The following is a 23,976-nucleotide window of genomic DNA, read 5'->3' on the forward strand; positions in this document are numbered from 1 at the left end:
AAAAAAAAAAAAAAAAAAACAAAAAACCAAAACCTTCAATCTCTGCTGAGAGGTCTGTTTTGATCACCTCCTTAGACATGACATCATTTTATTGTTACCTGCTCAGTATAAGCACTTGCTTCTGTGTAATTTGCAATGACTCCTCAGCCAGGATAGAAGCTGCCTCCAGAGAGCAAATCGGTGCTACCTGCAAGCCCTCACCTGCCAGTCGGCTTGTGTGGCTCCTTCCATGATTAGCAAGGTCCCGTGATCCAATGGTATCTTCACTCTCTCCACATATGTATAGTCTCCATTTTCTTCCTAGAAAACAGCGGCCATCCCACTGAAGTTTTTATTTATATGGTCATGAAGCAAGAGAACCTGGAGGCAGTCATTCCTGAGCCAGACTGTGGGAACTTGCATAATGCTCTGTCCCTTGCCAGCTCGGTGGCCTTCAGCCAGCTATTTTACCTTTCTGTTTTTTAATACACTTATTTGTAACATGGAAATGAAGACAGTATCTACTACACAGGGCTAATCTGTGTCTCAAATGATGTGTGCAAATGACTTGGGAACTGGCAACAGGAAGAACTGTGTAAGTGGTTACTGTTCTCTGGGTTACCTCCCTAGGAGGGAGGTAAGACTCACCTACCTCTGTTATACAGTGCTATGATTCAACATCATAGGAAGAAAACAGCCTTTGTCCAAGGCTTGTTTCACCTGGCTATGATACACTAAATCACTAATTGGTAATTACTTTAGACCAGTGGTTCTCAACCATCCTAATGCTACAACTCTTTAATACAGTTCCTCATGTTGTGGTGACCTCCAACCATAAAATGATACTTCATAACTGTAATTTGTCTAATGTTATGAATCGTAATGTAAATGTCTGTGTTCTCCAGTGGCTGTAGGCAACTCCTGTGAGAGGGCTGTTTGACCCCGAAGGTTACAACTCACGGGTAGGAAGCCACTGCTTTAGAACTAACCCCAGCTCTTCTCTTGGCTAATCTAAGGGTTTGAGAGATGCAGTCCTATCTCTTTCCAAACAGGAATTCTAGCAATGGCAGGAATTTCTCGAGGAAAGGAGCTCTGGCTTGACTAGACCATCACTGTCTATGAAGCCTGGTTGTTTGATGTTTATGCTTTAGAGAACAGATCACAAATCCTGGATACTGAGACCTGGATAGCTCAGCTCAAAGCCTGATACTGTCACCACAGCACACCTGCAAAAAGATGGCGCAAGAGATGGCTTGCTCCTCCTCAGAGCTGCTGGGTGCAGTGAACAGCCTTGTGGCTTCCTGGCTCAGCCACTAGGAGCTCCCTGGGTGAGACTGGGACAGACCTGAGCTTTCTGTTTTCTTCACTTCCACTGTGGGCAGAGACAATGGTTTATCCGCTCATCTGCCTCCGTTCCCATGCACAGTTACACTTGGGTTACTGCAGGAGTTACTGTAGTGCAAACTGCTTATGTTTATTGCTGCAAAGGTCTCTCTGAGAACTTAACTGTTTACAATGATTTCCCCCAGGAAAATCTAAAATCAAAACAATACTAAATTTGTATAAACAGTGTAGGTTCCAGGGCCCAGCCCTTGGCAGTGACTTTGTCAAGGACAGCCAGAATTTTTACAGACAGAAGACATAAGCAATGTTTGAAACAACTTCTGACTGGCTGGTTTGTTTTGTTTGTGTCTGTCACCTTTTCTCTTCCAGGAATCAGTGAGCACTCAAACACTGACCTCTGACTGGTCAGCCAACCAGAGCACACTGGGAAGTGACCCTGCTCACGGAAGCCCACACCCACCTCCACACTCACCTCTACTTCAGAAGGCAAAAGTTAGTGCTTGGAAAAAGTATGCTAGAAGAGATGAACGCCTTGCTAAGGAAAAACATCAAAAGAGGGGGCCCATCCTCCATGACATCAGAAGGCTATAAAGGCTTAACAGACTGAAAGGCTGATCAGCTCAAGCTAAAACTTGGCTGTAGGCAGAAGGATCTCTCCGCTTTCAGGGAGGACAACATGGCGTGGATCAGTAAACTGTACCGACTCGAGGATGAAGGTGAAATGACGATAAGAGGGAGACTTCATGAGCACACAAGGGCAATTCTGAGATCTAGAACACCCACAGCCCCCATGGGGAGGTAGAGATGGGACAGGAGGTCACTGTGACTCCATCTGGAACCATGAAGCCATAATGGAGCTGAGAGGCACAAGGGAGTTCCACATGCAAGAGGCAAGTATCAGCACTGGTGGAAATGAAGCATAAAGATCTCAATTTTTCAAGGGAAAGAAAATGTCGGATGTATTTTGCACATTTAATATCCAGCCTAGCCGCTAACCACAGCAAAAGGGTGAGCAATTCAGGTTGTCCCTAAGGAATGGGATAGATAAAGAATTTGCTTACCCCAGCACATGGTATGAGAGGTAATATCGTTTCTCCCTGGCTTGTAATTGATTTCTCCTAACACCAGTGACTTAGAAAACATTCCTAATTGCAGGAGACGGACAGTTAAAGAAGGCAAGGGAGCCTCCCAATGGTAGAGCTCACTGATGGACCTATCTGCCTTAAGACAAAGCAGCAACTGGAAGCAGTGACACTCTAACTTTCCACCTAGGAGGCAGATAAAAGGCCAGGGGAGCTCCTGCTATCTGCAAAGGCTAGGTGATGTGGGGAGCAGGGGCCACACTGTCAGAGAAGGCTCAGTCATGGCTACCAATGGCCGTATTACCAAAGTTCACGTTTGTGAGCCTGCTGTACTCAGGCAAGCAAAAAACACATGCATGCATGAATGCACGCATGAACACATACATACACGCACGTACTCCAATATGCATATGTGTGCAATACAGTGCTTAAGATAAAAATGTGTATCCCTGATCCCAGCTAAAAGAAGCTTCTAAGGCAGCAGTTAGCCTATGGAGGAGTGAGTGGTGACTGCAGATGTTGTCAACCTATGGGGGAGTGAGTGGTGACTGCAGATGCTGAAACCTTATAAACAGAAAGAACATCACAAAAGGCATGTTTTTTCTATCAGGGCTGAAGACTACCCTCACTCTCGAGTCCAGCAGTCTATCCAGATGCTCACATACTCATTCCTAAAGAATGCTGAGACTTTGCACACTCCTGCTCCCACCCCACCAAAATGCTAAGCTATTCAGTTTCCTCAGGAAGACAGTACTTAGGAGAAAATACTGGATGTTTACTGCTGTCATTACGGTCATCACAGACAAGAAACTAGGCAATTTCCTTCTCGGGAAAAAGTAATGCACATTCTACTGCATTTTTCAGGAGCTCAGCCCCTCCTGTCCTAAAATGGTTACCCATCATTACTTCAAAACCTTCCTATCTTCTCTCTAGGATGCATCAGAACTCATGGATGGTACAGGTTTAACTTTCAGGCATTAGCTTTCCTGCTCTCACAGTCAGGGTGGTGGGGAATGGCTGTGTGCGGCTGCTGTTTAGAAACACACTGTGACATCAGTAGACAGATGCTAAGTAACTGAAGAAAGTACCCAGAATACTCTGCTCCCAGAGTTCCCAGGCAGTATTCCGTCTATACAAGCACAGCCCTTGGGTGTTTTTAAATACATAATAGTTCAAAAATATTGTCACGCGCTATTTCTTTGCACGAGCACATTTTTTTTTCTTTAGGATCTCAGGTACATTTGACTACCTGTGTTTCAGACACTGTACCAGTGCTGGGGCCTTGCAGTAAAGAACACACTGAGACTGAGATGTTGATATACTGGGGTTCCTGATTGGTTGTTGCTGTTGTTTCTAAAGGAATGAGGTTACTGCAAGTAGACTTGAGGTGAAGCATCACTAAACACAAACATCTTGGATCGAGTATTAAAGCTGGAATGCTGGGCAAGGGTCTGACCGTGATGGTGCTTGATTTACCGTGCCAAGCTCCTTCCTTCTGCTTCCTCGCAAAGCCTCCAGCAGTCTGTAACTCCATGAGGGAAGGATGACAGTACCAATCTTTCCTCCACTGTGGCCTCTGTCTCTGTGTCTCTGTCCACTGTGCTGTGGGAATTAACACTTGGCTAAACTCACTGGTGACCTCAGACATGAAGCTGGCAAGCCATTCCCTTCAGCATCAGTCTTAGAGGTACTGCTTTTGTTTTTTTTATCTGCTCTTTAACTGTCATTTGATGTTGAATAAAAAATATCTGGGCTTGACTCCACTGACCTTTCTTTGACCTTTCATGGGTTTTATGCTTAGAAAGGATTTTCCCATCCTGAGGAAAGTTAAATATACAACTCCGTTTCCTTTAGTTAAAAAAAAAAAAAAAAGAGTTGACATTTTTCAGATTTAACTCTTTAGTCTACACAGCATTTTTGTTTTGTTTGGGGCAGTTTGTTTTCCATGCCTCTGGGGTGGGGGAAGGGCGGCTAGGTTTCATGCATAGCAGGTAAGCATTCTACCACTGAGCCATCCCCTAGACCAGTGGTTCTCAACCTCTGTAATGTAACCCTTTAATACAGTTCCTCATGTTGTGCTAACCTCCAACCATAACATTATTTTCATTGCTACTTCATGTAATGCATGTATTACATAAACATACACCAGTAATTTTACTACTGTTATGAATTGGAAGTATCTGATACACAGGATACTAATATGAGACTCCTGTGTAAGGGTTGTTTGACCCCCGAAGGGAGTCAAGACCCATAGTTTGAGAACACTGCCCTAGACCCAAATGTTTCTCTCATAACAACAACTAAGTACTTAATGGAAGGCTTCCTGCTAGGCTTCTGGACCCGCTTACTGTGCTGGAACCATGGTGAAGGTGGCATGTCGGATTCTACATACATCACACATAGCCATGGCTAACTCTTGCTGTAAACCCACCGGGAGATGCTATCCATTTCTCATAAGCACAGGGAACTAGAATGAAAAGCTGGCAGGAGACTGAGCATCGGGTGAGTACAGGCCTGGGAGTGCTCAAACCCACATCACTTCCCCATACTGCTTCCATTGTGAGGTGAGCTGCTCAAGTCCCACCACACTGCCTCCTCATGACAGGCACATTCACCTTGCTCAAGGGACCAGCCATCAGCCAGGAACAGAAAAGAGAGGTGGGCAATACAGGGGTGAATGGTGTTGAGGAGCAGTTCCTGTCACTGCTCCCCGTGCTGTCTCATCCTTTAGCTTTTCTGGGGAAGGAGCTAAGTGGGGTTTTTATAGGAAATTTCAAGTTTTAATTGTGGGCAACTGAGGCCACACCCAGCTCAAGGTCTTCCCAGCAGAACTGTCCTGCTCTACCCCAGTCACCCTAGCTGGCCTGTAACTGCTGTCATTGCTGCTCATTCCTGACCCCTCCAGTGCTCCACATGCTACTGTGTCTTCAGATATCACAGTCTTTGTCTCTCCCACAGCAGAAAAGGCTGTCCAAACAAAATATGCTTCCCTGTGTTCTCTGAGTTAACAGCAGTGTTTGGTCCTCTGCATCTCTCTGAGCCTCAGAAAAGCTATTAAGAAAACCCCTATCTTGTTACTAAGATAGCTATAAAAACAAAACATAACTGAGCAGAAAGGGCAAGGGAAACAAAGTGAACACCTGCTCCCTGCTTCTCATTTCCCAAGCTCACAGGAAGCACCGGGTACATGACAATTGCTAGCTTCTGTGCTGGAGGCATCAGGGGAGACTCACTGGCTACAGCAGCCCTGGAAGCCCAGACAGGACTTGTGGTAAGCAGGGAAAGAGATAATTCAGGAGACTAGAGCAGCCATACAAAGGATAGTGAGACCCAGTGCAGGCCCGACAGAGATAATGTACACACCTGATGACCTGGTTATGGGTTCCGTCGGCCCACTGTTCTAGCACCAGCAATGGACTCTCCTGAGCTACTAAACCACATGACAAAAACAGACCCAAGCCTGGGGGTCTGCTCCTTTCCTTCTGTTCTCTTGTCCTGGGTAGGAATGTGCCGATCCCATAGCTTTACACAGTATTCATTAATACATTATGACTTTAAATTCAGCAAGTAATTCCTAAGCCATCCTATGCAGCCAGCTGATGGTGTCTGTTATTACCCTATCTACATATTACCCCATATTACAATTGGGAGAGTAGCCGCATTCACTTAGCATTCAGGGCAGATGAAGGGTAAAGCTTTTAGAATACAGCCCAGAAGATAGGCAACACTCAGTGATAACTGTGTGTTATCAGCATTTTACCTCGTGAAGGTCGCGTAATCTGGATGATGTCTGAGAACTGAGGCCAAGGCTTTTATGGTCAGTGGCCTACTTTACATGCAGAAAAAGAATTCCTGGGGCTAGAGAGACGGCTCAGGAGTTAAGAGTACATAACACTCTTGCAGAGAACCTGGGCTGGGTTCCCCACATCCACATGGTAGCTCACAACTGTCTGTAACTCAAGTTTCAGGGGATCCCATGACCTCTTCTGGCCTATGTGCACACCTGGTATACAAATAGTATGTGCATACACATGCAAACACTCAACACATAAAAATAGAACTTGAGAGAAAGGACAGACCTCTTTACAAAAGGACAAAATCAAATCAATAAATCCCTTTCCTCTGCCATCTGAATTAACAGCACTACCACCAACCAACCACTCAAGACAAAAATGTGGGAGTTATTTCTTGATTCTAGCCCCATATCTGAAACACTGGCAATTTCTACAGCTTCATTTCCCTCAAATACCTTCAATCCACTTACTTCTCTTCTTCTCACAACATCCAGTTCAAGGTAGCAGCTTCCTGCTGGGCTACTGCTCATCAGGTAGTCTCTTGTCTTGCCTACCCATTGCTATCCACACAGGGCCACAGTTATCCTTTGATATGGAAAGGGTCATGTCCCAGCCTCCATTCATTCCCACTGTGCATATAGTAAAGCCCACACTCCTCCTGTTGTATAGCGTAGCCTTCAAGCACTCCTTCTGTTGTATAGCACAGCATCCATGCTGGAACACTGACAGGAGCAAGCAGAGTTTTCTCAACTTGACCACAGATACAAGGGAGGTTGTTGGTTTTGTTGTTTGTTCGTTCCCTAGCTCTCTAGCCCAAGGATCAGAAAACTGGTAAAACTGCTTGATAAGTACACTAAAAGCTGCAGCTTCTCCTCCTCTTCCTCCTCGTTTTCTTTTTAACAACTGTAATGATGTTTTAAAAGTAAGTGCAGCTACCTATGTAGCTACATGCTAAGGCCACATGTTCTTTTTTGCCCTATCTCTCAATGCATGGCTATGCCAATAATGTCCCTTTTGTCAACAATATCATCCCTTTGACGCTGGTTTCCCTCAGTGGAGTTTGTATTGCCTGTGAGCACCTGTCCGGGACCAACACTGCTCCAAGGTCAGGCACACCTGCAGGCATTCTCCAGCTTGAGGTGGTTCCTACAGCACTAAATGCAGTGGGGCTCTTGTTCATGGTGGTGAAAAGGGAAGTACTTGGCAGAGAGCTGGGATCCCACAAAATCATCTCTGTGGTTATTCCGCTGACTCAGCCCACAATGAAGTGACAGCACCCTGGGCACTGATCTGAAACACATTATTTAAAAATACAAAAAAACAGAAGCAGCTGCTCCCAAATGAGACCTGGAATAGCAGAGCTTTGGACCACAGAGCTTAGTGGTTCAAAACCAAGAGTGAAATTCATCTGCTACATGCCACTCTTTGGATTTTTACCATCTCTCCCTGTCCTGCCCCTGGCTTTTGGCATTCATTGGGTTTGAAAGGTTCTGGTGAGTAAATGAGAAAAGTAAGCAGAAAGGGCGGGTGGGTGCCTGCAGTCACGCACTCCAGGCACACTCACTGATCCTAGGGGAACCCCAGTGCCTCACTCACTCACACAGAGGGTCTGGAGGTCAGGGTAGTCCTTGGCTGCAGCACAGTTCTCTTCAGACACCAAAGCAGAGCACTGTAGCCCACACCAGCAGCCAGATCCCTGCCCTTGCTCCTCAACTAGACATGCTAGAAGTTAATGAAATCCAGAGGGAAGCACTTGCTGATGGCGTTTGTTCAGACTGATTGCTGGTACAGTCCTGGGGGCTGGATGGGGTGAAGGCCAGCTTTACACTCACAGTCAAAGCCATTCCAGCTGCCCTGGATGTGGCCTTAAAATCTCAAGTCAGTGATGAGGATGCCATGTTTAGTAACACATACTTCCTAGAAATGTACTCTAATGGAAATGCTATCATGAAAGAGCTTCCCCTAAGAGTGCAGCACCAGCACCCCCTTCATCCTTGTCTTAGTCAGGGTTTCTATTGCTGTGACAAAACACCATGACCAAAAGCCAGTTGAGGAGGAAAGGGTTTATTCATCAGCTTACACTTCCAGATCATAGTTTATCACTGGAGAAAATCAGGACAGGAACTTGAACAGGGTTGGAACCTGGAGGCAGGATCTGATGCAGAGGCCATGGAGGGTGCTGCTTGCTGGCTTGCTCCTCATGGCTTGCTGAGCCTGCCCAGGGATGGTACCACCCACAATGGCCTAGACTAACTGATTACTAATTGAGAAAATGCCTCATAGCTGGATCTCATGGGGGCATTTCCTCAACTGAGACTCCTTTCTCAGATGACTCTAGCTTGTATTAACCTGACACACAAAACCAGTCAGTATAGTCCTGTAAGATCAGGAAAGCACATGCAGCTACACCTGGCATCCAGCTAACCACTGTCACCTCCGAGGTGACCCAGGAATGGCAGAGTACCCCTTCCCAGACCAATTCTGGACAGAATCTGATCACATACACCGCCTCTTCCTGCACCTTCCATCATATGCTTTGATAGTCCTCAACCTGAAGGGACCCTTTCCTCTTCATGCTAACTGAAACCTAGCTGTCCCCACAAGCTTGAACATCCCCTGGAGCCCTCTCAGGTGGAAGATGGTTACCTCTCCATCTAGTAGGAGTAGAGTATTCTTCCCTTTCCCTGTTCTCAGGCCTCCTTATAAACTCATGCTCCCTTTAGCTCTGGTGGTCCAGTTTGCCCTCCTCTGTATTCTTTTCCCTTAGCCCCCTAATTGGTGCCTGGCTCTGACCTTGCTTCTTTCTAGCGTAGGCTCCACAGAGGAACAACACTGATCTTTTATAGAATTACCCAGGCCAAGCTCTTCTGCTCCACACATTCAGTGGCTCCTTCATGTTCTGAATTTCTCCTCTTTGAAATTCCCAAGTATCTGCAGGATCTAGCTTTGCCCATCTTCACATCTCTTTGCCTACTATGCTCCTCTTGCTGGCTCACTGAGCCCTAGGATGGGACCTCCTAACTCTTCAAAAATACATAATCCTTTTCTGCCTGAGCTATCTAGCCATCCTCCAAGAGAGATGACAGAACCACCAGAACCCCCAGGAACGGGTCTTAAGAGTATTGCAAAGGGTAGGAAAAACCTCTACTGCTCTCATAAGGCTTGAAGGTCAAGTTTGCCAGCAATCCCCATACTTTGCAGTGGCATACACAGAAATATAAGACATTATTTTGAAAAATGTGGTTTTTAAATCCAGAAGTAGAGAGGAGGAGTGGCTCGGTCAATAATGTACTTGTGCCCAATATAATAAGCATGAGATCCATCATCCACATAAAAAGCTGGGCATGGCACCATGTGACTGTACCTCATCTTTTGAGACAGCGTTTCCCACTGAACATAGATCTCACTGATTTGGCTAGACTGAGTGATTAGTAACCCCAGGGCATCCTCCTGTCTCTGTATTCCCAGTGAGATCTATTTTCAGTGGGAAACACTCTCAAAAGATTAGATAGAGAACAATCGATCAAAGAGGTCATCCAGAGTCAACCTCTGATTCCCACACACATACACAAAAGTTCCCTAATGTTAAATAAAATGAAACAAACCAACTAAATCTAAGGTTGGAAAGATGGCTCAGCAAGTAAAGGCTCCTGCCATCCAGCCTGCTGATCTGAGTGTGATCCCCAGGACCCACATGTTGGGAAGGACAGAACCAACAAATCCTGTAAGTCGCCCTCTGATCTCCATGTGTGAAGTGGCAACATGCATGCTCTGACACATACACATATCACGCACATGTACACACAGATGCATGCACTTTCATATAATGTGAATGAAAGGAAACCCTAAATCCCAGGAACCTCACTGGGCATGCTGTCGTACATATAATCAAATATACAGAAACTGAGGCAGGAGGATCTAAAATTCCAGGCCAGCCTGGGCTACACAATGAGATTCTCTATAAACAAGCAAACAAACACTTGGGAAGTAATTATTTCCTGAACACTCCAGGGCACTGATTCTGGCTGGGAAGCAAGGAAGCAAATGAGAGTTCCCACCGTCCTGAAGCTCCAAGTCTTACTGCATATCTTTATTTACTCACCACTCCTGTGGACATTCACCCTCCTCATTCACATCCTCATCCTCCAAGGAGTTCAAACCCCACACTGTCTCTGACCCAGTGGCTGCCTCTGTTCTCGAGATTCCACTGCATTCTTATCACCATTCACTTCCTTTCTTGGCTCTTGATTAAGCAACCAACAGACCATTTACAACAGCTCAAATTCACTGATTACTCCAACTATGTTCTTGGGAAAGCATTTCCATGTTCCCTTGAAGTCCCTAACCAACGATCATTTCCCTTTATGAGAAAAGAGTAAGCATAAAGTGTACAGGTGAGTGCTGTTTTCCAGCCCAGGGGCAGACACAGGAAGTAAGGCTGATCGTCCCACTTTCACTGGAGGGTGTTTGAGAACACGATTATCAAGTGTTTCTTGAAAGCTCTCAGGCCAGGCGCTGCAATCAGATGGTGTAAGGAAAAGGAGGAAGCCTAGAAGATGGTCAACTGTAATCCCAGCCCTCTGGAGGCTGTTAGCCTGAGGCCAGGGTGGGTAAGACAAGCAAGACTCTGTCTCAAAACAATTAAAAGGAGAATGATGTGAAAACTGTAGCACAGGGGGCCACTGTCTGAGGTGGAAGATTCATCCCTAATTTTGAATGCTACAGCTCTAGTCTGGCCTGTTTCCATTCAGTACCATAATACTTTAGATCTCAATATCTTCCTTCTTTCTAAACTCCTGAGTCGGGGAGAGAGAGGGGGTCAGTATTTATGATCAGGCTGACTTTTTAATACTCTAGTATTCCCAGAAGTGTATAACAAATTATTTAGCAGTGTGTTCTCAGAGACTCACCATTACTCTTGCTTTTACTACCACTCCCTTCATAAGGTGCTGAGGAGAGGAATGGCTCAGACAGAAGCCTCAACTAGATTATCTAGGAGTGGAGAGAAGCTCCTCCCACAGGCACGAGGCAGCTGATCAGGAAAAGAGCTCATCCAAGGTAATTTGCTACAGAAACAAGGCTTTTGGCATCTAACCCTCCAGTGCATCACAAACTTCCTGCTATTATCTAATAACCCCCCAGCCATCACTGTTTCCATGGTAACCGACAGAGAAATAGCAGCCTGCCAAGCGGCTTTTGTAGTTCCTTTTCTAGTTTGTTCTTCTGTATAGAATTAGAGTTAGATGGGAGAAAGAACCAAGCTACTCCTTGCAAACAGGGACACGATATAGTTTGGAAAATACAACTGGGCTTGGGATAAGCAGTGCAGAAAAGCTTTCATGAACCCACTCTGACAGGATACAAAGATCTGTTGACAAGTATTTGGTAAGCTTTCCCTTGTCTTAGGACAGGACAGACTGGTGCTGGCCAGTCTCTGATTTGACCCATACAAAAGAAGGGATCAGGTACAAAACAAGACCAAAGAAGTCCCCCGTGCCCCTAGTACCTTACTGTCACTAGAGGAAAGAGTAGTTTTCTCTACAATCAAAATAAATGAGACTCCACTGGCTCCGAGAGCAGGGTAGGAAAGAAGGGCACCTCGACATTCCACGGTTAGTCCAGACAGCTCTACCAATCAGAGGGTGGATAGGACCAGAGCTCTACTATCATCTTAGCATGGGGGAGACTGTGTGAAAACCTGTGTAGAATGTGGGGCAGCTTTCAGAAGATCAGCAGCCAGACTGACAGAGGTGGCAGACTGCAAAGCAAGCAGCTGCTACAGGGGTGGAAGAATCTGAATTTGTTTTTTAAAAAATAAAAAGCAAGACTATTTCTCTTGCCAAGCATGGTAGTGAATGCATTTCCAGCACTGGGGAAAAAGAGGAGGGAGAATCATAAGTTCAAGGCCAGCCTTTGTGACATGAGATCCTATCTGAAAAAACGAAATGTCTTTGAAAGTAGTCCCAAAGGCTTGCCTCAAACTCTACACCTATGTTAAATACAGGAAATCTCTTGCCCTTCATCTGCTTCAGATAAGAAACCAGATGATAGCCTCTCAACCAACAGAACAAAGCTGAAAGGAGTGTGGGGGACTCTATTCTAGAGTGTGGGGAACTCCTTCCTAGAGTGTGGGGACTCCCTCCTAGAGTGTGGGGGACTCTCTCCTACAGTCACTAACTCACTTACCTGCCTTGTTGGCCAGGAAAACTACAACCAGCAGTGACATTCAGAGAGTAAGTCCTCTAAGGCCCACACAGAGGAGTGACTTTTCTGTTTAATGTACAATTTCACTTTGTGTTAGGAGTCACAAGGCTTACTCTCTGAACTAGTCCCTAAATGTAGATAGAAAAGGAGACAAAGATTTGCATAGCAAGTTCCCGTGAATCCTTTGGGAAAGGACCCATTTGCAATAAGATGTATACCCTGAGAAATGTTTTCATGGCTGTCAACTCAAAGAAGGCTTCTGCATTTGGTTACATTTATGGGGCTCCAGAATTTTGGAATCTGTTAATGAAGCCTGAGTGAGTCCTCAAAAGTTTAAACATGAACTGTGTTTACTCAAGAGTGGAACTTCTAAGCCGTAATCACCAATGTGTGATTATAATCTCAAACACAATAACATTCAGTTTCTCCATCTTAAACAAAAGTCAAAATAGAGAATATGCACAAGAACTGTGCCAAATTCAATCAGTTAAAATGAGGCCAGCAGCCAAAATTTACTAGAGCCAGTAACCTGGGGTACTGACTGTTTATGTTTCTTCCCAAACTCATTTCCGCAGCCAACTTTATTTCAAGACCTCAAATAAATTTTCTCACTTATGAGATGAATTATGTTCCATTAACACAGCTGGCACAGTTGTAGTCCAGGAACACTGAGGGGACCTGACCTCTTTCACTACTCCATGACCTACACTTTCCCAGGTTTCTGAAAAACAGACTTCATGCTCCACATACTCACACCCAGAAACAATGCTGTGTGTGCTGTTTGCTGACTACACACCAGCCTACAACATAACAAGTGACTACCAATACATCCTTTTTGTTCACCACGCATCGGGCTTTGGTTTGGTTTGGCTGTTACGCTCTTAGAACCCAGGGCCTTGCATATGCACTGTATCATTGAGCTGTAGGCCCAGTCCCTGAGACAGGTCTTAGAAAAGAGGGAATGAAGGGCTTCTGTGCTGGGAGGGGAGACAGGAAGGGGTATTTCTGGACACTAACACACTGCTCATGTTTATCACTTGGGAACTAGATGTACATGGAAACTACCCAGATAGCATACTTTGGGAATTCTTAAGTTCCCATCTATAAATAGTCCCCTACTTTTTTCCACAAGGGGGTGGCGCTGCATATATATATATATATATATATATATATATATATATATGTAAAATGGTCACTAAAGACTTAAACATTTGGCAACAAAACAAATACTTATAAAGAACCAAGAGAGGGAAGAGTGGAATCTTGGCTTACTCACAGGCACACCTAACCTATTTACTTGCTTACTCTACAACCCCAGGACCGTCCTGGGAAAGAGCTGACGTTCAATCTGTCAGCTTAAGAAGAGTGTCTGACAAACATCAGATACACAGTGTTCCTCCGCTATCTGTAATACAGGAGTCTTACACAGGCAAGAACATCTCTTCAGACATGCAGTATGGGATCCAAGTACTTCTATCCATGCACAGACGTCTAACCATGCCTAAAAGACCCCAGCAAAGGCCAGGCAATCTAGTGCTCAACTCCAACTCTCTAGTCCCCAAGAAAGCTCCCAAAGAATGTGGTCAGGTTCTTACACTGTGACTGAGAATGCTCTACCATCAACAAGCAAAGTTTAGGTGGAAACAAAAGCAAAGCAAACTTTTAAACATGGAAATTACACCAAGAAATGGAGCTTGATGTCATAGGTGCCAAATAAGTCAATGTGCTATAAAGCAGCATGAATGGAGACCCAACGGCACTGCAGGACAGCAACCTGCATCGGCTCTTATGCAAGTACCTGAAGCAGAAGAGACAGGTGGGAGGCCTGAATTAGGTCATAATCAAAACACAGCCTGCTGGCCTTCCACACTTGCTGGGGCTTGGTTTAATGATGCAGGATGAATAACCAGGAACTCTGAAATCAGGATGACTTAGTGAGTTTCCTCTCTTGGAATTTCTTCCAGTTTTCCATTTTTGTTCTAAGGTTCACTTTTGATTCAAAACATTAAGGCTAGACTTGGGAGTCAAATCCAACGTAATTTAAACAAGAGCCAGAATGAAATTCAAGTCAGTTTAGTTGCCACTTCCCAACCTCAGCTTAGGCACACTATTGCCTGATGATCTGGTTTGAGCTTCCCTCTCCCTCAAGAAATCACAGGCTCACACACCTTTCAGCAGGTGACTAAGAAGGGAAGAAGGATCCGCATGATGCTCCCTCACAGGACAGTGGCATGCCACACAGGTGCACAGGAAATGATAGCCACTTCAGGGATATCTTTCCAAGTTTCTGGAATCTCCCTTCTTGCTCCCACTACTCCAAGTCACCCTCTGTAACTCTTCAGTCACAGCATGAGTCATGGTTGCAGCCACTTAAATGCTTTCTCTAATAAATGCCTTGCACAGGGTGAGGGCTGTCTGTCCTTTCCGTCAGTGGTAACGGGTCCACAGGACCTGGCACAGGACAGAAATTCTTGCTGGATAAGCAAATGCATGCATTGGCAGGCCATGTTTCCTATGAAGGAAGCAACTGGTTGAAAGCGTCTCACCAATATCATGTACTCCTACCAGCTAACATGGAGGCAGTGGCTTTTGGGAGAGCCGTACTCCTCACGGATTAGGAGGTAAGGAAAGCCTGTGTTTATGGCAGAGAATACTTACAGGTGGGGGCTTCTTCCTCATCTCAAAAGTCCGAGTGGCACCAAAACTGAGGGAAGCAATGATGGGGCAGCTCCCCAGGGATGGTTCATCGTCGCTGTGCCAGTCCACGCTGTCCTTCTCATCCCGGTAAAGATTACACAGCAAGGAGTTGAAGGTGTGGCTGGTGTTCTCTTCAATGCGGCCCTTCAGAGTCCACAGCACAGGAAGCCACTGACAGCAAGCACAGGGACAGGCATACAAGACACAATGGGCAGCCATAAAAAAAAAAAAAAAAAACAGAAAGAAATATGAAGTCAGCGGGTTTCTGAGAGGGCAATACAATAAACAGAAGGCATAAGAGTAGCTTGGCCGTCTCCCTCTATCTCTATGGAGCTGTCTAGCAGCCCCTGTTTCCCTTGCAGTGCATGGCCTCACAAAGAGGCCAATGCCAGGACGTTCAGGGTGGTTCAGGAACATTAGTGCTGCACTAAGAGGGACAGTGGGGCTGCCGGAGCTCACGGATCCACACAGCCAGGCTCAAGTAAAGAGCAAGAGAGCTCTCAACTGGGTGCCTCCTATTCTGTTCATATTTTATTCTAAACAACAAAATTGATTTCTTGAGAAATATTTAATATTTAGAGGCTAACTTCATAAAAATAGAACCCAAAGCCTGACTTAGTGGTGTGTGCCAGAAATCCTAGCACTTGGGAGGCCAAAGCAAGTGTGTGGCTTTCCTGGTCTATGGTATGTCGATGAACACGTGCTCTTTTCTTTTCTGTAGAACAGGACCACTCTTAGAGCTATAAAACTATGAATGGAATCATACTGCACAGCACTGCTTGCTGTCCACACCCAGTTTAGTGACGTAGTTTACACCGTGCAGCCACGTGCACAGGAACATCAGTAACAGGTTGTGTGTACTGGCTCTCTACAATTCTGTGTCTTACTTAAAGAGCCTCATCTGTTCTTTAGAACAGTGGTTTTCAAACTTTATACTATTAAAATTATTGATGGCCTCAAATAACCTCTGATGAATTTTACTGTTGTTGTTTGAATCAGGGTTTTACTATGTAGTCCTGCTTAGCTTGGATGCCAGGCTTGGATGCCTGGTTGCTATGTATGCCAGGCTGGCTTTGAACTCACAGAGATCTGCCTGCTTCTTCCTCTCTGGTGAGTACCACCATGCCTGGTTTGAACCTCTGTTCTTAGAGGTTACAGCTTTTGATATTTACTATATTAAAATTAGAGTGAGAGTGGTGGCACATGCTATAATGGCAGGGAGGCTGAGGCAGGAAAGAAGTTCAAGAGCAGTCTGGGCCATGTACTAAGATCCTGTGTCAAGATAAACACACTTTTGGTAATTTATTCAAAATGCAACAACCACTCTGTGTAACTTGGTATGTTCAATACAAAATTGGGATGAGAGCGGCCCATTTTACAAACTCCACACTGTCTCCACAGCACACTCTTCCGAGTCTGCATTTATCCTGCTAAAATCTGTGCACAGCCCTGTCAGACAGATAGCAGGATCTGTGAGTGCATCCAAAGCTCAGCCTGGGCTGATTCTTGAGATAGTCTCAATTCAGAATTTGACGATTGCTCAAACTTTTTCTTATCTTTTACATGGAAACCATCAGAAATCAGAGATCAGAGGACTAATTTTCAGGGGTCAGTTCTCTTCCACCACCTGGGTTCTTGGGATTAAATTCAGACCATCAAGCTTGGGGACAAGTGCTTTTATCCATTGAACCATCTCATGGGTGCTAAACTCTGCATTTGCACACTCTTAAGTGAAGTGCTCAGTGGTGAGGAGCACGGAGATCTCTGGCAGATTGATTGATGATGCTGAGGGGCTTGCCATTTACCATTTACAGCTCTGCAACATCGGAACAGATGCCACACAGCTACCAACACACACTCTTGGCACAGCAGTGAAAACATACACACAGTCCCTACAAAGGCTTCCTGGACCCGTAGGCTGTCCTTTAAGAAGTACTGCTGTGTTCCACCTGGAAGAGACAGGATGGGTGCTCAGAAAGGACAGTGCAGTACTAAGCCCAGCCCCGTTTCTGCCACAGAAGCACTGGAGCAGCAAAGCTTTTCTGCAATGTGAAGCTAGAACAAAAGCTGGGTCACTTTGTGGTTATCAGCATCACATTTACTATGCAGAGAATTTAGAAAAGAAACAGAGCAGGTCAATAAAACCAAACCAAACAAAAATGTTATTAAGCTGGCCCTTGTTCAAGAGAACAAAGTCAAAATGAAATCGCAGCCACCGCATGGGTGAGCTGTGCTTCCTGCCCACCTCCAGCTGTAATTTACCTTCACAGAGAGACAAGAGATGCTAGAATTACACACCTAACAAGAAAACAAGAGTGTAAAGAAGATGGCTTTTCCAAAATGGGACTGAGAATCTCATTAGCACTTGCTGGACTTGCTTGGGACTCAGCACTGTGACAACATCAAGTTTGCATTATGTTTCTAAGTGGGTATATGGTTTTTTTGGGAGTGAAGTATAGAGAAAGGGAGCTATGGAGTGGGTAATGGAGGATTAATTTAGACTCTTTAACCAATTCTCTAAATAGAGATCCTTTAGAAGCGAATGTCTAAATTAGAATTCAGCGTCATCTTGCTGTTCAGTGAAGGCACTCTATCCTTAAAAGACATCTGAGGAAATATGTAAGAACACAGAAGTCACAGAACAGGCTTCAGTGTTAAGAGTGGCCTCAGTGCCACAGAGGTGGGTCTGGGTCTACAGAAAGTGGTCATGTTGGTGGGACCTGCAGACAACTAAGTTTTAATGTATTTTATATATAGGGTCCATTATCATTCAGTTTATACAAAGACAAACCAGTTTCAAAACTTACAACAAAAGCTGGGCATTGTGGCCATGCCTGTAACATCACTGTGGACAGTCAGGGAAATAGGATTTTGAGTTTGAAGCCATCTTCAGCTATAGAGATTTGGTGACAGTCTATTTAACAAGGCCATCTTAAAATAAAGCACACACACATACACACACACACACACACACACACACACACACACACAGAGAGAGAGAGAGAGAGAGAGAGAGAGAGAGAGAGAGAGAGAGAAAATACTCCATAATCAGAATTGTAATTTGAGGCTCTTTTGTGTGTGTGTGAATGTGTTTGCACATGTACATGCTCAGAGACCAGAAGACAATTTCTTGTGTCATCCCAGAGCTGCAGTTTAGTTCTTTGTTATTATTATTATTATTTTTTGGACACAGGATTGTCCACTTGCCTGGACTTCACCAAGTAGGCTAGTCTAACTGGCCAGCAAACTTCTCAGCACTGGGATTCCAAATATGTACCCTTATGCTGTTTTACCTGGGTTTGTGGAGTTGGGGTCTCAAGCTCATGAGAGTTCTCTGTTTGTGTAGCAAGCACTTATTGGCTGATCAATCTCTCTATCCCTACTTTGACAATTTTAATTTCCAGCAAGAGGCTTGTACTCAAAGACTATGAAATATTATACAGGTATTAAATTTACTGATACTAAGATTTTTAAAGGATATACAGTTAAGAAAATCATACATAGGCAATATTTAAGTTTTATTCATTTTAGGTAGGGGGTTTTGTTTTGGTTGGCTGGTTTATGTTTTATGGTGCTAGGAACAAAACCCAGGACCTTGTGCACACAAGGTAAGCACTGTTCAACTAAGCCATATCACCAAGCCAATTCTGTTTTTCCAGGGAAGGGTCTATTTCAAACCTAGAGCCCTCTTATCTCTTTCTAAGTGCTGAGACTATAATTGAAAAGGCTTGCCATTGAAAAAATTTCTTTTGAAAACTGTTTAAAACAAACATGCCTTGAAAGTGAAAGACAATACTGAGCAAGGCCATGGTTTCTGTGTACTATCAAAATGGCTTTTTAAGCCCAAGAACTGTCCCCAACAGACACATGGCAATGCCTGACTGAGAAAGCTGAATGAAAGATAAGCTGGGACAAAATGAAAAAGGACCTCCTCACAGCCTGCTTAGCCTCCAGCTTCACTGCTGTGGCCACAGACAAGCAGGTAAATGGCTGTGACAGAGCAGGGGCAGCTTCTGTTCCCTCAGAGTCTCCAAATCTACTTCAGAGAAAAGGGGGTTTCCACTTCTGGGGCTTCACCCAGCCCTAGGAGTAGAGCCCTTCAAAGCAGCGGGCTCTTCCTGTGACAGTCTGCCCTGTCCTCCTGGGTCCATGTTGCCCCTGGGTACCTCGGCACACAGGGATTTTGTACTTACATGTTGCTAGGACTCTCAAACATGCCACATTTCTGTGTCCCAATGAATAAGCAAAACTCCATTTCTTCAACGTCTCTTTCAGTAAAGCATAACATTTTCGTCAAGGCGAGAGTCCAGGAACTAAACTGGGAGCCAGTTCTGGGACCTTAAATCTAGCCTTTGGACAAGCTTATTTATATACTGAAATATCTTTGTCTACACGGATTTTTTTGTTTTTTGTTTTTTGTTTTTCGAGACAGGGTTTCTCTGTGTAGCCCTGGCTGTCCTGGAACTCACTTTGTAGACCAGGCTGGCCTCAAACTCAGAAATCGGCCTGTCTCTGCCTCCCAAGTGCTGGGACTAAAGGAGTGCGCCACCACACCCAGCTACGGATTTTTTTTTTTTTATTTTAAGAGATAGGATTTTACTGTGCTGTTCAGTCTGGCCTTGAACTTTATGATCCCCGCTGCCTTAGCTTCCTGAGTTGCAGGGTTATAGGCATGTATTACTATGCTCAGCTGTCATGGAAATCTTCAAAAACAAAGGCATCAGTAGAAACAAGCCCAAGAGGCAAGAAGTTGCAAGTCTGGAAACTGTACCCACAGAACGAATATAAAGTCAACAAAACCCAGATTCCATACAAGTAACAGCAGAGCTGAGAAGTGGAAAGACTCTCTGCCCTCACTGCCAGCCGTAGGGATGTGCTATACATGAAACACAGCAGTGTTCACGGAGGAGGGGTCAGGAAGAAACAGCTCATTACCCTGGGACCCGAGGCTCCAGGCCCAGTTCACTGTTTCAGTTTGCTCCCATCCTCCAAGCCCATCTGTAGATCATGGGCACAGAGAGGACCGGAAGCAAGGTTTTGAGCCCAGAGGATTTTCTGAAACGTGACTACCATGTGCCTCTATGAGGAATTACTTGCAGTATTGGACACTGAGACTAGCAAGCCACAGCAGTGACATCATTGTAACATACGTGAGGATTTGGTTCCATAGTGATTCTTGAGTAAGTGTAAGGAAGCTCTCCATACCATGCTGTAAGTCTTGGTTGCGGATAAGTTACATCTGAGAAAGAAAATACAGGGCTCTTGAGACAGTTGCTGCTGGGTGAGGTGCACCTGCTACCAGCCATTGTGTGCCTGCACTGTGCGAGAAGCATGGGGAACAAAAGGAGAGGAGGGATGACCCCAGTCCCTTCCTCAGACAGGAAATGGGAGGTGGCTAGTAGAACCTGGAAGGGCTACAGAGGAAATAAGGCATGCTGGCAGGGACAGCCAGGGTAAAGGCTCTGGGGAAGAAAGGAGTTCTGTTTGTTTCACTCATGGCAAAACCCAAAAAGTCTCAAAAAGCAGATTATGGAGAGTGGACCTCATGAAAAAACAACAAGTCATTTGAAAGCAAGAGAATCCAGTAGCCCTGTGTCCTAGCAACACTGCGCATGCTTTTATGATCTAAAAAGTGTGAGCTACTGTACCACGTGCCTGCTTTGGTCACAGCGCATGCTATCTAAACTGTTTTAGAGAGGTTAGGGAGTTACCATCTCTCCTCAACAGATGTTTGTCACAACAACAGATCAAGCCCAGGTTGGGTACATGTGGCTCAGCGCTAGTGCTTGCTAAGCCGCGAGACCCTGGGTTTGACCCTAGAACTGCCAAAAGAGGAGTGGGGGAGCCAATGTTTACTAAAGGCCAAACACAAACACACACACACATCAGCCAGCGTTGTTAAGCAGATATCATGCATTATTTAATTTACTTAATTAACACAAGAATCTTATAATTTATGTCCTATTAAAGAAAATCTAGAATTACAGAGTCACTGAGGTATAATTTGCTCAAAATTAACAACTGCTTGGAATCCTGAAGCAAGCAACCAAAGCCACACTATAGAAACTTCTAGAGTAGAGGGAAGGCTTCCCTAAAAAGGCTCCTGTTCTGACACCCGAATTTTTAAAAAAGCCAATTAACATACACGTTGTCTCTTCACAAGCAGTTCAAACTCTTTGCATGTCCTATGGAGTCTAGGTCACAGCACAGGTGCCTCCTAGTGGTCATGTGTGGTATGGCAGGCATTGCTGGTTTTGGGAGAGCAGCAGTGAGGGGCAGATCTCAGGAAGCTAATCAATTCTGGTGTACCTTTACAAGCTCAGGGGAGCAGACACTGAAACTGGAGGAGACTGGCTGACTCCAGTGGAAGGAAAGAAAGAACACAAAGTCAGTAAGAAGGTCTGCAGAAAAATGTGTGCCAAATGGATTAGCAAAAAGGAAAGCTCTAGAAACTTATGTGAAGAAGGAACTTGGCAGCATCTGAACTACTAGAGAAGGCAGTTAAAGCAAAAGGGAGAGGCCTGTTAGCCACAGGCCAGCTAGTAGGGCTTCCTTGGCTCTGTGAGGTCTTGCCTCTCTCTTGTCTGCTCTCCCTAACCTCTGAGCCTCTGTAGGCTATGGCTTCTGCCTGGCATACCACTTCCTGTCTGTGCCTTGGGGAGTCCAGCTGTGTTAAGCAGTATAGGGAATTCAAAAACATTTGAATGGGGACTAGGCAGCAACAACTGTACCCCAGAGGCCTACTTACCCTCTCTGATGCCCATCCTCTGTTTCCAGGGGACATCCTTACAAAGCTGCTCCAAGATCCAGTTAGCTTCCTTCAAGTCCACAAAGCCAGGATATAAGCACACCCTTAATGCAGAAAGAACCATCAATAGTTAAAGTACACAGAAAAGGTGGACTAGAGTAATTTCTGTTGGCTCACTTGATTAGATCCTCACTCTAAAGAAGAGCGAATCATCGCACCACCTCCCTCCCATGCGAGCTTCACATAAAATAAACTCTTTTCATGGTACCACTAAAGACATAAGAGAGTACAAGAGATGTATGGAGCTTTTATAGAGTTCTGCTTCAAACAGTATCCAAGATTCTGCCAAGGAGACAAGTGGCAGAAATGATTAGCATGATGTGGCTTCAAAACCAAGGGCAGGCACTTAATGCCTCTAGGTTTTTAAAACTACACCAATTAGAAGACAGACACCATCATGGCTTTCAAAATAAATGTACCCAAATGATGTCTCATCTTACTAAATATAAACATAAATATATCCTATCCTGACAGTTTCAGCTGAAAAAAGCCAGTTTGATCCCTTTCCTAAGGAAAGTTCTGGAAGCCCACACTCTCTTGAGCAGTCTTGACAGCATCAAGCCCTCAGAAGGTGCATGGGATTTAAAAGATCCAGAGGTCATCTAAAGCTACTTAGTTAAAACAAGATGTGCTCAACCAAAATTTGCTTTAAAGGGGAGTGTCTGGATTCGTTGGTTGGTTTCGGTTTTGCTTTTTTATCTCTGTCAACTTGACATAAACCAGGGTCATTCAGAAAGAAGGAGTCTCAACTGAAGGATGGCCTTCATCAGACCAGCCAGTCTTGACTGATGATTGAGATGAGACAACCCAGTCTACGGTGGGTAATATCATCCCTGGTGAGATGGTCCTGGGGTGTTTAACAACATAGACATAGTAAGCCAAGAGGAGCAAGCTAGTAAGCAGCATTCCTCCATGGCCTCTGCTTCTGTTCCTGCCTGACTTCCCTCAGTGATCGAGTGTGACCTGAGAGCTGTAAAACGAACCCTTTCCTCCCCACATTGCTTTTGGCCATGGTTTTTATCACAGCAATAAAAAAACAAACTAAGACAGAGAGGTTTTATAGGTGATTAAAACAATAGTCACATTTTACAGGGTGCTTCATATCCAGCAGAAGCTACTATAAGCAATTTTCATTTGTCATTTCTGATGGATTTTTTAAAAAAAATATCTCACTGGTTTACAGTGATAATATATTTGTGTATTAAGATATATATGATTTAAGTATACAACAATTCTCTTATAATTGCCAATCCGTGTAGCACCAATGATGAAGCACTCGCAAAAGACTAGAGCCAGCTCTGGCACTGAGTTACTGTGAGTGGTGGGGTGCAGAGAAAGGACTATCTCTTTGGGCCTTGCTTCCTCATGACACTGCAGTCACAGCAGTTTGTGTAACTGCCAGAAGCTGTGAAAATATTTTGATGCTAGCAATACTTTGTAAAAAGGAGTTTTGCCCAAGTCTTGTTCCTTAATAAGACAAGTTTAAAGAGATGATAACTCAAATGATAGCCGCAGTCAGGTTCCAATGAGGATTCACTTACCTAGACACACCAGTAGGTGACAGGCTGATTTCATACACACCCTCCCTGCTAAAGAGGCAGAGGAAAAGCATATATTAGTGGGAGGCTAAAACAATCTATCCTTTCTGCCTTCCCCAGGATTCATTTCCTACAGAAAACACTGTGAGGGAGGCATAAGCTCCACCTCTATAACAGCTAGACAAGGGAAATGGTAGTGGATCCTCAATGGCACTGGGAATAGAACCCTGACAGGTTCAGGCCATGAAACAAAAGTGGGAGAAATCAACTTCTGATTCTACCCAGGTTAGGTCTCACCCACAATATAGGCTGATACAGTATCAAAATCTATCACCAAAGGAGGGTCTGGAGTACTCTCCAGGGGGCAAGCACATCTCAAAACCTTGAGCTTGTTACTTTCAAAGATACATGTCTAGTGAGATCTTCCTGAGTAAAAAGCCTTCAGTGTCCCTATAACTGTACTCATGGTCCCTGAGACCTAGACCCTCCTCTGCCAACTCCCAGTGTCACCATCCTCAGTATCAACTGCT

At 44.8% G+C, this 23,976-nt stretch overlaps 1 protein-coding gene across 3 annotated transcripts in view; it reads right to left on the reverse strand.

Moving 5' to 3' along the window:
• The window catches only part of Alkbh3 (alkB homolog 3, alpha-ketoglutaratedependent dioxygenase), a 30,587-nt gene that overhangs the window by 1,065 nt on the left and 5,546 nt on the right, over positions 1-23,976 (reverse strand). For all 3 annotated transcript variants that reach the window (XM_021150884.2, XM_021150893.2, XM_021150909.2), the window contains 5 exons: positions 23,450-23,497; positions 21,849-21,952; positions 20,251-20,339; positions 15,062-15,271; positions 202-300 (listed from right to left, as the gene is read on the reverse strand). In XM_021150884.2, coding sequence (XP_021006543.1) covers positions 202-300; positions 15,062-15,271; positions 20,251-20,339; positions 21,849-21,952; positions 23,450-23,497 — 550 coding nt within the window. The remainder of the gene's footprint in view (positions 1-201; positions 301-15,061; positions 15,272-20,250; positions 20,340-21,848; positions 21,953-23,449; positions 23,498-23,976) is intronic.

The sequence above is a fragment of the Mus caroli genome, chromosome 2, assembly GCF_900094665.2.
Source record: "Mus caroli chromosome 2, CAROLI_EIJ_v1.1, whole genome shotgun sequence".
Classification (NCBI taxonomy): domain Eukaryota; kingdom Metazoa; phylum Chordata; class Mammalia; order Rodentia; family Muridae; genus Mus; species Mus caroli.